The 14,039-nt window shown below is 50.3% G+C and overlaps 1 protein-coding gene across 1 annotated transcript in view; it reads left to right on the forward strand.

The window, feature by feature from the left end:
* The first annotated feature begins 2,073 nt into the window (after positions 1 to 2,073).
* Positions 2,074 to 14,039, forward strand: part of RBM19 (RNA binding motif protein 19) — a 69,985-nt gene continuing 58,019 nt past the window's right edge. The window contains exons 1-16 of the mRNA XM_010574258.1: positions 2,074 to 2,148; positions 2,970 to 3,152; positions 3,727 to 3,858; positions 4,089 to 4,127; positions 4,707 to 4,923; positions 6,010 to 6,278; positions 6,784 to 6,858; positions 7,124 to 7,202; positions 7,955 to 8,026; positions 8,734 to 8,934; positions 9,786 to 9,916; positions 10,321 to 10,442; positions 11,224 to 11,320; positions 11,778 to 11,888; positions 12,381 to 12,581; positions 13,095 to 13,212. Of these exons, the coding sequence (XP_010572560.1) occupies positions 2,113 to 2,148; positions 2,970 to 3,152; positions 3,727 to 3,858; positions 4,089 to 4,127; positions 4,707 to 4,923; positions 6,010 to 6,278; positions 6,784 to 6,858; positions 7,124 to 7,202; positions 7,955 to 8,026; positions 8,734 to 8,934; positions 9,786 to 9,916; positions 10,321 to 10,442; positions 11,224 to 11,320; positions 11,778 to 11,888; positions 12,381 to 12,581; positions 13,095 to 13,212 (2,083 nt within the window). The 5' untranslated portion in view covers positions 2,074 to 2,112. The remainder of the gene's footprint in view (positions 2,149 to 2,969; positions 3,153 to 3,726; positions 3,859 to 4,088; positions 4,128 to 4,706; positions 4,924 to 6,009; positions 6,279 to 6,783; positions 6,859 to 7,123; positions 7,203 to 7,954; positions 8,027 to 8,733; positions 8,935 to 9,785; positions 9,917 to 10,320; positions 10,443 to 11,223; positions 11,321 to 11,777; positions 11,889 to 12,380; positions 12,582 to 13,094; positions 13,213 to 14,039) is intronic.

Below are 14,039 nucleotides of genomic sequence, written 5' to 3' on the forward strand. Positions count from 1 at the left end.
GAAAATCAACCCCGATTGCAGGAGAGGCTAGTAGGAGGGAAATTGCACCCCTGGGTGAAGTTGCAACTGGAGGTGAGGACCCACTGAGAGCAGAAGGGCTGGCTATGGCCAGGGTAAATCTCTGTCCCAGCAGCACCCAGTTAGGAGACAGGAACAGGCAAGGACAGTGTTGCCTGGCCAGCGTGGGCAGGAGCTGCGCACTGCTGCCGGCTGTGAGCAGCAGGTGAGGGGGAGATGGGGAGGGAGAGAGGGGGGCAAGTGTCTTGGAGAGGACGGGATTGACAAGGGCAAGGTCTGGATGTGTTAGTGATGGTGCGAGCGTAGCCCTGTCAGTGCCAGCCTTCATCCCAAGTGACGGGCCTGACAGCCCAGCCAAGGACAAGGCAGGAGCAGAGGGCGAAATGGGGGGAGGGAGCTGGGTCCCTGGTACTAAGACACCTCATGGAGACCCCTTTGAAGGACCAGGTGAACGGGAGCAGGAGCAATCTCCTCCTGGGTACCCCAGGCAGGGCTGTGGGGCGAGAGGGGTTTGTGCTGTGCATTTTCCCTTTGAGCAGGGCACCAGACGGCAGTCCCAGCAGCATCCCACCCTCTCCTGTTTCCCATGCGCTGGGCTTGGCTGTTGCCTCGGCTCTCCTTCCCTGGAAAATGTGAGTGTTTCCCTTGCTGCTCGCCTCGGGGGAGAGCACGGGCTCAGGCTGGGTTCTCCAGCTAACAAGCCTGCATCCCAGTCCTGCCAGGACACTGGGATGTAGCAGTGGTGCGGTTGGGTTGAGGACTGACTCCCCCAAACAGCTCCCTGCTGCTTTGGGCCTTCGGGATGGGCACAGCCATCTGGATCCACCTCGAAGGGGCATGAGGAGATGGAGCCCCTGCCCACGCTGCTTGTAAGGTGGAAGACCTCTGCGCCAGGGTGACCTGGGCTGGGCAGAGGCAGCCTCTGTCCCTGGGGTAAATCAGGTGTGGAGCCAAACCAGGGTGAAAAACTAGTGAGGGCTGTGCTGAAGCTGAGAGCTGTCCTGAGCATCTTCCTCTGCGAATAAAGGTGTAAAGTCAGATTTCAGGCTCAGAGCACTGGGAGAGAGGCAGAGCCGGACTGAAGGGCTGCAAGCAAGAGGGGATGCTTGAAGGAGAAAAGTCCCGCAGCCCCAAAATACGCTGGCCCTCCAGCAATGGATGTTCAGGTAGGAGAGGACCCGCAGCCTTTAGTAACCCTCAAGGGATTTTTTTTCCGTGATTTTTGGCCTCGTTTGCCCGTGGGAGCTTCTGCAACACAACATCCACAGACTGCGTACTTATTTAGCTATTTCTTGGAGAGAAGGTGCTTTTGCTTACCCCTGATATCTTTCCCTCCTTGCTCCTGCTGCCTGCGTTTTAGGAGGGGAGAACGAGGTGGCGGGACACGCTGCCCCTTCCCCCCCAGCGTTAAACCCAACTCCTCGCCAACCCCCCGGGGGATTTTTACTCCCGTGGGCTCTACCGTGCTGGCACCTCGGAGCTGCTCAGCCCGGAGCCGCCGCCGCCGGGAAGGGGCAGCGGCGGGCGCGGAGCTCCCTCCTCCGGCCCCGCCGAGCAACGCGGGTGGGTCGGGGGTGGTGGGAGCGGGCTGCAACCCCACGCCTCGGAAAAACACGGGGGGGGGGCAGCGGGGTCCCCTCTGATGAGGGCGAGGGGGACAGAATCACCGAGGGGGTTCTAACAGCGGCCGGTAACGGGCTGGAGGGGGGCACGGGGTCCCCGGGGAGGCGCTACCGGCTCCCCCCGCAGGCGGCCGGGTCCCTCGTCCCCTCCGTTCCCCCCAGACACTCCCGGTCCCTGCCCCATTGATGCCCCATTGATGCCCCATTGATGCTCCCTCTCGTCCCGCAGTCCCGCCCCTCGTCCTCCGCTCCAGCCAATCCCGCTCCGTTGCTGGGGCCCCGTTGCTAAGGCCCCGTTGCTAAGCGCCGGGCCCCGCCTCTAGCGCCTGCGCGTTGCGGCCTTTCGCCCACGTGACCCGGCGGGAAGATGGCGGCGCCCGCGGGCCGGCGTGGACGGGGTTGAGCGCGGCGGGGCCTGGCGCTGTGGAGGCTGGGTTTTTTATTTTGTCGCCGCTCGCTTTCTGTCGCCGCCATGTCGCGGCTTATCGTGAAGAACCTCCCCAACGGGGTAAGCCCGTCGCACGGTTGTAGCGTCTGCGGGGTGGTAGGCGGCTCTGCGGGCCTGGAGATGGAGTCTGAGGGGACGTCTCGGGGAAAACGCGGGTTCCTGGGCAGGGAGAGACCCCGGGAGAGGAGGGGATCCTCGGTGTGGTGGGGACGGGGATGAGCGGGGAGATTGCCTGGGAGAGAGGGTCTTCGGTTCGGGGCGGGGGGGAGCAGGGAGATGCCCTGGGGGAAGGGGCTCTGAGGAGGGAGGGGGTCCTGGAGGTGTGCGGGGGCCCTCGTGGGACAACGGGGAGGCACCCGTGGGCTGGGAATGCCCCGGGAGAGGTCAGGGAGATGCCGTGGGGACGTGCCCCAGGGGAGGGGAGCTGGCAGCCGCCTCCCCAGGGTGCGGGAGTGGGGCTTGTTGTGGCCACTGCCATGTCCTCCTTCTCCAGGAGCTGGGCAGAGGGGCGCGCTGTGCTGGTCTGCGGCCACCCGGGTCTCCCGTGAGGGTGTCAGCGTGTCTGTGGTTGAACTGGGGGCTTGATTGTGGCAGGTCAGCGCTGTGGGGCCCCCGGTTCCCCGAGAGCTGTGGGCATGCTTTGGCTGTGGGTGCGTTGCAGACAGAGATTTCATCTGTACATGTAGTGGCTTCACAGAGGGGATGAAGCGGTTTGGTAGCTGATGCGTGTGTTTTGGGGTTTTTTATCAGCCTCACCACAATACGGTGTGGTTCCTACGGCACTTTGCGAGCCCTCTGATAGCAAATGTTTTGCTTTGGATGCAAAGCATCTTTCATTGCATTGCTGATTTGCCTTCCTGTTGTCCTTCCTCGGTTCCCAGATGAAGGAAGATCGCTTTCGGAAGCTGTTTGCTGCCTTCGGCACGCTGACCGATTGTTGTTTGAAGTTCACCAAGGATGGCAAGTTCCGGAAATTTGGCTTCATTGGCTACAAGTCTGAAGATGAAGCTCAAACGGCACTGAACCATTTCAACAGAAGTTTCATAGACACTTCCAGAGTCACAGTGAGTTGATCTTTAAAAATATCTTTTTTGAGTCTCAAGCAAGTTTGTCATTGGAGATTTTGGTAGTCTTAGGTGTGAGCAGCCGGGGGCCAAGAAAGCCTAAATGTTAATTTCTCTGCAGCAAAACAGCAAAGTTTGATGCTAGGCCTCGTTGCTGGAGTCTCAATCAGGTACTTGATTCAGATGGGCTGTCTTCGTGCACTAGCAGCGATTTCAGTGCTGGTTGGAACAACGGTGTCAGGTTTTGAGCTGTCAGAAATTGAACTTCTGAACTTGAGGTCATTTTTAATTTAAAGTCATTCATCATGCTGTTCTGGACAGAGGATGATTCATGATAAACAGAACAACTTATTTGACTGTGCTTAAAAGAGCACAACAAACCGTTGCCCATGTTGAGTGAAGATGTAGCTCTGTGCTCCTAAGATGAATATCTGTGTGAAGCTGCCTGTTCTGCATGCACACCCTCCATCCCATCAGGCTTATAAAAAATGTTCCTGAACGTGGCCTATCCAGCAGTTATAGAACCAGACTGTTGAATATATGTTTAATTAAAGATCTGATCGATTCTTTTCAGGTTGAGTTATGCAAGTCTTTTGGTGACCCTTCAAAACCGAAAGCATGGAGTAAGCACTCTCAGAAGGCCCCTGCCTCAGAAAAACAGGCAGAGAAACCTGTGGCAAGTGCAGCTCCTGCAGGCACAAAGAAAGTGAGTCTTGTATGTTTTCTTGAGGCTCTGATGTATGTCAGTGTCTTGGCAGAGGGAAGGGTAGCCTGGTGCGTGGAGAAGGGGACAGAGTGGCTGGGACAACGGATGTTGGAGTCCTGGTTCTGGTATTTTCTGCCTTAGGGTCTATCTTCCCTGTACCCTTAGGTTACCTGAGAAATTATCGTGGCTGTGCTTCTAATAAGGCTTTCTAAAAATCTTTTTTTTCCTAGGATAAAAAGAAGAAAGATCCAACAGAAAACTTAAAGGAGGTGAGTTGAGGTTAAATTGCAATCCCCGCATTCTTGCTAGCTTGTATTAAGGGCAAGAGCTGAATAACTCTTTTCTGTACTGCTTCCCGTGTTGTTAATTCAGGCAAGGTGTATGGTTTAACCAACTCCGTGACAGTCCAATTCTACTGTAAGAAACCATTATTTTAACAATCCCAACACTGGGGACCAATTTTTTAATTGTCAGCTACTCCTGTGTGACCACAAACTGCGTCCAGGACAATCCTGTTTCAACAGTTCTGGGTTTTAACCATATACGAGCTTTGTCATGTGTAACTTGTACGGTTTTTCTCTTTTTAAGGTTTTGTTTTCTTCTTTAAGGTACTTTCTAAACATCAATTACAAAAAAGAAAGAGTAGGACTGAGAGGTCTTGAGAAGACTTTAGTCACTTTAAGTGCTCACCTTGTTAATGTAAAGTGAACTCCCCTTAAGGAATTTATTTATTTATTTATTTTTACATTGCTGGAAATGAGATATTTTTTGAATTCAAACTTGCTACTAGCTCTCCTGTGTCTGTCTTCACAGCTTGTCTGCTTGTTGTGGTTTTTTTTTTTCAACAGCTGGAAGAAGATAAAACATTCCAGGAATTCTTGGTGGTTCACCAGAAACGGTCTCAGGTGGCCACTTGGGCTAATGACACTTTGGCGGAGGAGCCCAAGAAGGGAAAATCAAAGCAAGCAGCTGATTATCTCAACTTTGATTCAGATGAGTCTGAGGAGCTGAGTGAGGAGGAGGAGGATGGGAATGAACCTTCTGAAGATGAAGAGGAAGCTAAAGGTACCAAGAGGAACTATCACCCTTTGCTTGTCTTTGTCACAATGTGAATGTGAGAGCAGGTGTGCTGGTCGGACCTGACTCAGAGTCCTGCCTCCAAATGGGGACAGTGTAATCAGGAAGGTGGTTTCTCAAGCATGAGACTCATTCTGTGGGCTGTGGATGTATGGTTGTTTTCCCGAATTTGGGGAAATGTGAGAAGTGCAGTTTCTGACATTAAGGGTATGGCATTTGTGCTTTCCCCTGGGTGCTTAAGTCAATGTCTAGGGAAGACTAACAGGGCAAACATCTGCATCTTTCCCTTAAATGCTCTCCTAGCCTGCAGGCACTTTTATCTCCAGGATTTCCATAGCTGGATGTGGTTTCTGTTTGTTCAGTAACCTGTAGCTGATGTCCGTGAACTTGTCTGGTCTGCCTTTGCATATTTCTGGAAGCATTCGTGTGTCCTTGGGCTCTGTCAGAGTTGATGGGAAGGGAGTAGCAGGTTAACTTAGAAGACTGAGAAATCTGGGCTGCAGTCTGGTGTATGTCATCTTAGAATCCAGTGTCCCTGCATCAGTGATGGATGTAGTTTTGGAGCCTTTCTTCCTCCCTACGTGGTATTTCCTTATGCTGTTCTGTTGGAGTGAATAGCAATTTCCCTGCTGCTCCTCATCTCTTTCTGGGTAACTAAAACGTAGGTGTCATCAGTTCCTCTTTGGTGGGGTGTGGAGGGGTGTTTTGGAGAAACAGCTTCCTCTCTCCTTTTCCCTGAAAAACTAAACTGAACAATTTAAAATCTTCTCTTGGGGTCTGCTTGAACTATTTAGTTAAAATTGAGACACAATATTTTGCCATGGAGTTCCTCAAGCTCCTTTCTAATTTGTCTTATACATGAACTGTTGCTTTGAAAAACAGTGATACAGTGTCAGTCTGGAATTGCTGAGATAACTTTGCTCTGCTGTTCTCAAGCCTTTTCTTCCCATGGAAAGGGTAGAGGAGAGGAGGGTGGTTCTCATGATTGTGCCAGTTCTCAGCTTTTACCTGGCTGGGGAGGGAGCAGCAGCAGCATCTGTGTGCAAAACCTCTCTGGTCTCTCCTCTCTGACAGCAAAGAAAGGAGAGAAAAAGGCAGCTACCAGCAAAGACCTCTCGGATATGGATTACCTGAAATCTAAAGTGGTGAAGGATTCTTCCTCCTCATCCAGTACAGAAGAAGAAACGGATAGTGAGGAAGTGGAAGAGGAAAGTGAGAATGAGGAGGATTTGGGCACTGCAGAAACCACCAGCACCCACACAGATGAAAGGGGGAAGCCAAAAGCCCAACAAAGAGAGCAAGAGACACCGGTAAAGAAGAAGAAAAAAGGATCCGCGCTAGAGGTATAGCTGAATTAGACTTTTGTCTTATCTAAAGCAGGAGCTTTATGGGATAGCGTGTGTCTCAGTCATTCCAGGGATGAGCTGAAAGCTTGAAGTCTGTGGGACCCCCTAGGTACCGGCTTTCTTGGCTCACTGAGCAGGAGCCATTAAAAAAGTTTGCTGGATCTCCTCTTAGTGCTGATTGAATTCCTGAAGATGGGGCTTCCAGACAAGTGCTGCTAGTGCCGTTTTCAGAGGCTTTTCTGTTTTTCCTGTGTCCGTCTCTGTCTGCAGGAAACGCTGTTCTACAGAACTCAGTTTTTAGTGACTGGGTTTGGCTGTCCCAGCCAAATCTTGCACCCTCATCTGGTGCTGTTGCGAGAATCTCTTGATATTCTCTCCCACTCTTCATCCTCCTGCTTGTTGGACAAGATAGCTTTTTGTGCTGTTACTTTTGGTGTTTTTCCCCCAGCTTTTTTTTTTTTTTTTTTTTTTTTTTTCTTTTTTCCCCCATCCTTCTGTCCAGAGCCAAGGCAGCTCAGTGGAAGCCAGCACACCATACACAGTGGAACTTCGTGGTGCCCCCTTGAACATCACCGAGGTGAGCCTTGTTATGGAGCTGGGAATGGAGGCTCAAGGGTGTTTTCAGTGTGTAACTCAGCACGGTCTTTGCAGAGGCTTCTAGACTTACGGAGCTGTTTTGAGAGTTGTGTGGGCAGTCAGGGAAACTTTTGAACTGGCTTTGTGCAGAGATGTTTTATGTTGCACATGGTGGTTTCTATAGTGTATATAAAAAAACCTAAGTCTGAAACCTGCTGCTTCCTGTACCTGAGAACTTATTTAAACAATTATAATTCTTCCTGCAGCAAAAGATTCGTGAATTCTTCTTGCCTCTGAAGCCAGTGGCAATCCGGATAGGAAAACACACCCAAGGGAAAAATACAGGTAATGTCTATATGTGGAAGGGGGGTTGGATCTGTGAGTTAGAGGACCTCTCAATCACACCACTGCTCTTTTCATCTGCAATTCCAAATCACTGGCTCGTGTCCCGATTGTTAGAGACCTTTCTATGACTTTGCAGCTCACCTGCCCTCGTTGCTGTCCATAGGATGCCGCGGGCAGAGTAATGTTGGCTGTGCTCCCTTAGGAGTAGCAGCGGGAGCTTTTTCTTTGATCTGCCTCCGGAACTTTCCTAATCATCCCAAACCACGCCAAGGAAATGTCTCTTCCTCTGGGATAGCCGCAGCAGCACCCAGGGACTTTGCTGACCTGTGCATATTGGCTGCAGAGCAGTCTTTAGCCAAGGTGGGTCTCCTGACAGGCTGTGGCAACTGGAGGTACGCATCAGAAAGAGTGTGGAGCAGGTCCTTAGAGCTGGCAGGGAACTTTGCAATATGCTGTTTTCCTTTCATAGCCTAACAGCGGATGCGCCTTTTATTTGCTCTTGGAGACACCTGTGAAAGCCTACTTCAGCTGTTAAGTCGGGCTTCTTTGGTTTGCCTGTAGAGAATAAGCTTTTAAAAGGCAGCCTTCCAGTCTGACATGGCCATTTTCAGGCCAGATTGAAACTTTAATGGGAACCTAATGCTTTATCTATAGGAATCTATATTAAAGAAAGCCCAATTCACCCTTAATTAGCCAATTAGTGGTTGTGTGTTCCCCACATGATGCTCTGTTGAACCTTTCCTTCCACCAAGGTTATATCTTTGTTGACTTGAAGAGTGAAGCAGAAGTGCAAAGGGCCTTGAAGCGAAAAAAAGAATACATAGGTAAGGGCTGTTTGTTCTGTCTTGTTCTGGCTGATGTTGATGGCAGGGTGCTCAGCTGCTGAAGTGTTCACTGCAGAAGTGTGTCCTGTTGTCTTAGTTTTTTCCCAGGCAGATGGTGGGGGTGGTTTCCTCAGCTCAGCTAACGCGGGCTAAACCAGGTGTTGTGTTGGGAGCAGCATAGAACTGGCAAGTGACTGAGCCGCGCGTGTTGCTCTTTGGCCCTTGTCTTTTGTCCTGTGCTTGAAGTGTATCTTGCTCTTGGTATAGAAATGATATTGTTTAAATCTGATTGGGATAGTGAAGGGGATTTGTACCAACGATTCTGTAAGCCTGTGTTTGGAACCCGTTCTTGGCCTAGCCCTTAGCGGAACTACTAAAATGATAGTAGCAAAAATTCTATGTAGACTGCGAATATCTACTTGGAAGCCTGTGGACTTGGGCACAGGCAGAAAGGCTGGAGCTATCTGAAAAGAAGGGAGACTGTGGAGTTTTCTGGCAAATATTATCCTGTTTTTTATGAAGACTGATCTCTTGCAGTCCCCACCACGTTATTTTTTTTTTTTAAATAAGGCAGAGTTCTGCTCAGAGCTTGTGGAATTGTAATTGCTTGTGTCACTGCTGTAAGCCCAGGCTCTTTGCGCATTGATATTGTTTGCCCATGGCCTTGGGAAGCATCTAAGGTGCCTCTGTGTGTGTTTGTGGATTAGGTGGACGATGCATTGAGGTATTCCGATGTGGGAATACTCCAAAACAAACTGTTACGGCAAAACCTGATAACCAGCCATGGCAAAGAAGGAAGAGGGACGATGAGGAAGAAGAGGACTTGTCTGAATCAGGGAGACTCTTTGTCAGGAATCTTCCCTTTACTAGCACTGAGGAGGACTTGGAGAAGATCTTTTCCAAGTACGGTAAGTATTTGCTGTGGGGCTGGGACTTGCAGGGCTACGTCTTTCCTTTGTGCCCACAGGTTTTCTTGCTGGGTGTGAATGGACAAAGCTCTGTGTCCCACACCTCTTGATATGGACCGACTCCCATCATCTTTATTGCCTGGTGTGGTAGCGTGTGGCTGCTTGGCTTTGAAACTGATGCTGGCTCCGTGCTTCTTTGCTCAAAGCACGTACTGCTGTGTGCATCTGCCCTCACCCCTCTCGTCGCATCTCTGATGCAACAGTGAAAGCTCTTGCCAGTCAGTGCAGGCTGTGAGTCCTAGTGTGATAGGGAGGAGGAAAAGATAACCAAAAGCACCTGCTGCATGAAATACTGATCATGCAGGAGATTTCTAGATACCGTAGGTAAGAGGTGAATCTCTGAGATAGACCTCAAATTCATGTTTGGCATGTCAGGTGGAAGCTTGAAGCTTCCCTTTTCTAGCTCAAAGTTAAACAAATTTAAGGTTGTCTTGGCATTAGAGTGTCCGGGGGGTGGGGAGAGAGGGTTAGGTTGTGGAAATCGTTACTCCTGACTGAAGGTAAATGCAGCTGCTCAGAGCTTGCCTGGTCTGTGTCGCTTGTCAAAGCCCTGTGAGCTGCCACAAGGTGCACAACTGGACCTGGGGTGCTTTTGCTGGGCCTGCCTTGTCAGTCTGCAGCCAGCAGCTCCTCACCCAGGCTGGTGGCTTGCCGCATACCCTCTGCAATATCCAGAGCTGCTCTGCCCTCCCTGGCTCTCCTCCTCCCTGGCTTTGGCCAGGAGGTGCCAGTTCAGAGCGTGTGACAGCCGTGCAAGGACGTCTGTCATGGTGAAGTCTTGCCTTTTGCAGGACCCCTCTCGGAGATCCATTTCCCTATAGACAGACTGACCAAGAAATCCAAAGGATTTGCTTTCATTACCTATATGATTCCTGAGCACGCGGTGAAGGCCTACACAGAAATGGATGGGCAAGTGTTCCAGGTACGGTGACTAATCACTTTACTGTGCTGTTGGACTGCAGCTGGTGGGAATGTTTGTTAGTAATGTGGCCAAGTGTTTGCTTCTGTGCTTTGCTGAAAAGGTTGAGTCTCTTCTGCCTTGCTCTGTGGGAACACAGTTGCTTTTGGTAGAGTAGCCTGGTTTGAACAGCCTTGCAGGTGCCAAAATCTGAGCTACAGATGGAGAAGGAGATCTGAGTCTCAGTCTCTCACATTGTGTGGCTACTCTTGACTTGCAGTAATATCTCCTTTGCGAAGGAAGGTTCCCTCCTTCCACCTGGGCTGCTTGGCTAGGACAGTTGCCAGAAAATTTCTTCCGCTCTGCTTGGTTCATGAACTTCTGTGGGTTATTTCAGAGCTGCTGGACCTCTTCTTCCTTTCTTCTAGGGTAGAATGATGCATCTTTTACCATCCACAATCAAAAAGGAAAAAAACGAAGATGTAGATGCAGAAGATTCTTCCTCCTACAAAAAGCAGAAAGAGGCCAGGGACAAAGCCAACAGTGCCAGGTACAGGGGTGTCTTGTAGTGGGGCAAGACAACACAACCTGCCAAATTCCCAAGAGGCAGGAATGCGTGTAGGGTCTTTGCAGGGGCTGTATAGATTACCACAGTCAGTAAAGTGTTTGCCTGTGCAGCTCTGTTTCCTTTATCTCTTACCTACTTGATTCCTCTGTCCAAGTACCGCTAGTAGTTCAGTGAGCAGCAGAAATTGAGAGAAACATGGTTTTGAATGGATTTGTGTATGAGTTTATTTCTCTGGTGTCTAAAAAAAGTTGGTCTGATGCTGTAATTCTTTAGGGTAGTGGTTTCAGATTAGTTGCATCTTTCTCCTCTACTTGGCCACCTGTATTTCTAAAACTTGTAGAAACTTTATCTTTCTATGTGACAAATTAGTTTGAAAGAAGTGGCTGATACTTTCTAACTTGAAGGGAAAGGAATGCAACCTTGCTTGCATGGGCTTTGTGCTTCTGGGAAACCAGTTGAAAAAACGTGTTCCTCTGAGCCAGCATCTGAAGTTCCAGCCATAACTGCAGAGCTGTGACCAGTGACCTCTAGGGAAGATGAACTAAGCTGCAGCCACTGCTGCCGTTCTGTTTGCTCTCCAGTCATGTCTCCCTCATCCTGTTCCTTCTCTAAGGATGTTCCACCCTTCTTTCTCTCAAACTCTTCACCCTGGCTGCTGCTGGTGGCATTCAAAGCTTTTTTTTCCCAGGACCATTGAATAAAGAGACACCAGTGGAAGAAGGGACTGTGTGACTCTGAACCTGGCTCTTCTTTCTCTTGACAGCTCTCACAACTGGAACACATTGTTTGTGGGGACAAATGCCGTGGCTGATGCCATTGCTCAGAAGTACAACGCTTCCAAAAGCCAAGTGCTCGATCATGTGAGTTGGCTTATTGATCAGCAGGGATGGGAGATCACTTTCCTATCTTTTTGCCTCGTGCCCAGGGCCTTCCTGGTCTGTTTTGTGCACCAAAAGCCTCTGGGCACCAACGAGCACACATCAGTGGTGCTGTAGCTTCTCTGTGGGATCTAAACCTAACAATTGTTTTGTCACTGGAAGACAAAGTGACACTCCCAGCCCTCCTTCCCACTCTGCTTTTCTGTGGCTGAATTTTGCATTTCTACATAACTAGAAGTTGATGGGAATTTACACCCGAAAGCTCAGATCCTTCCTGGAAGCTCATTTTGTCTTGGGAGGCGTTCTGACTCCAACAGCAAAACTGTTAGCAGCTTCAGAGGAGCTGGAGCATTTTACCTTCAAGCTCTCTGCCAAATTCCCTTTGCATCTGCTTCTGAGAGCAGCAGGAACAAAAAATGACTGGCATTCTTGTCTGCAGGAAAGTAAAGACAGCGTGGCAGTGAGGGTTGCTCTGGGAGAAACCGAGCTGGTCCAGGAAATTCGCCGGTTCCTCATTGAAAACGGAGTCAGCCTGGATTCCTTCAGTCAGGTGAGATGCCCAGGTGGAGGCAGCAATGTGGACCTCTTCTGTATGATGGCCTAGTCCTAGTGTCCTCTGCTCTCTTTGAAATTAGTAACAAAATCCTCAGCATCTTGCAGGATTGACCCCTTACATGGGTTAGGAAATGTTCTGTCCGTTTGAAAATGCAACTGCCCTTGCGATGGTTGAAATACATAGTATGATGGCTTATAGTATGATGGTCAGCTTGCTGTAGGCAGAGAAGGAGTCCTGTGTCCATACCAGGGTGGATCTGGAGCTGAAGCCTCCATACATGAGCATTTGTGGAACTGGGAGGTTGTACTGGGGTGTAGATCTTATAGAAGTGTTTGCTAAATGGCTGTTGGCCCCCTTGGATCCTGGAAGAGGGTGATGTGGATTGAGAGAGCATGGTGTGTTGGATCTGAAATCTTCAGTTGTAAGATACTGGCTTTTGCTTTTTTAAATCCTATCTCCCCTTTCTTCCCCCACTGAACGTGGCAGGCTGCTGGTGAGCGGAGTAAAACGGTGATCCTGGTGAAGAACCTTCCAGCCAACACGAGTGTAGCAGAGCTGGAGGATGTCTTCGGCAAGCACGGCAGCCTGGGCCGGGTGCTGCTGCCAGAAGGAGGCATCACTGCCATTGTGGAATTCCTGGAGCCAACTGAGGCCAAGCAAGCGTTCACCAAGCTGGCCTACTCCAAGGTGAGTGTGGTGATGGGTAGGCAGCTGCCTGGCAAGTGTGGATCTTGGCTAGTTGTGAAGCTGCAAAAAGGAGTGCTTGCTACAAATGTGAGGGGCAGAGGACTTTTGAGGGAAGTGAGTTATCCCAGAGCCACTGCTGTTACCCTCTGTCCCTTGGATTTAGGGAGATGCCTGGTCCATCCTTGTGCAGCAGTGGCTGAGTGGGGCTCTCGACCTGCAGAAGATGGCTGGAGGAGGGGGCTGTGACACATCTCGAAAAGCCTGGGTGGCCTGGAGAGGGTTTCTTTTACCTTTTGCAATACAGGAGCGTGGTACGTGGTAGACTGTGGTCCCATGTGAGGCTGGATACAGACTCTCCTTCAATGAAAGAGAATTTAGCCAGCTGAAAAAGTTGCTCAGCTTTTCCACTGTTGTTTTCCACTACAGAGTGAGAGGAAAGTAAAGCTGAGAGCAGAGCTTTTTCTTCAGGCCTTGCCCTCCACTCTTCACTTCTCTCCTGTGTTCCCTTTACAGTTTCATTCTGTGCCGTTATATCTGGAATGGGCTCCAATGGGTGTCTTCTTCAGCCCAGCCCCTCAGAAGAAAACCCCTGAGGTTCCAGAAAAGGAGGGCAAAGCAAGGCTGGTACCTGGTAAGAACTTTGACTTTGGGACAGAGGTATCTCTGGTTTTTTTGCTGCTCCTTTATAAGTAAAGCAGCAATGCTGATATATTCCTGACCCTTTGGGGATGGAACCAGCCTCATGAGGTCATCTGCACGGCCCTTAGGGTCACCCTCTCTGCAGTGCGTTAGTTGATCATATCATGCAAGCACTGTGCTCGTTCTTGCCCCTGCCCTCCTCACCTCCTGGATGAGGCGTGGGCACTGAAGTGCTGCTCTCAGCGCCCAGGTCCAGTTTGGACTGGGCTAACGTGAGCTCTGGGAAGAGATTTTTGGTCCAGTCTGGTCTCGGCAGCAGCCGTCGGGAGAGCAGTAGCTGTTCTCTGTAAGCCAGACCTGACCCCCTGAGAGTGTGAGCGGTTGTGCGCTGCGCAAGGACACAGTCCCTGCCCATGGGCAGCCGCGCGAGCTGCAGCAAGAGGAGCACTAGGCAGCAGTGGGTGGATGGAGAGGCTGACTTACTGGTGGCAGATTTTGGGGTCCTTGTACCTACTTCTCGGCTCTTGTGTCAAGCTGCACCGTATGCTTTGTCTGGGTGATTTCCCACTGCAAGGATGTGATCTTCCCTCCCTGAGTATACCCTCTTTCTCCCCATCCCAGGGGCTGTAAAAAAAAAAAAATCTTGCCTGTATATTTAAAGTCTCTCAAGATCCTTTTAAAAAAGAAAAAGAGGAGGCTGGAGGAGCATGGCTTTATGTAGGTTTGTTTTGCTAGAAGCTATTTCAGGACTCTGAGGTTTTGGGAGGAGGGAGAAAAGCTGCCGAAAAGCCTCTTCCCAGGCTGCCATTCTGGGCCCTG

This window comes from Haliaeetus leucocephalus, unplaced genomic scaffold, assembly GCF_000737465.1.
Source record: "Haliaeetus leucocephalus isolate CR32 unplaced genomic scaffold, Haliaeetus_leucocephalus-4.0 Scaffold13, whole genome shotgun sequence".
In the NCBI taxonomy this organism is placed as follows: Eukaryota; Metazoa; Chordata; class Aves; order Accipitriformes; family Accipitridae; genus Haliaeetus; species Haliaeetus leucocephalus.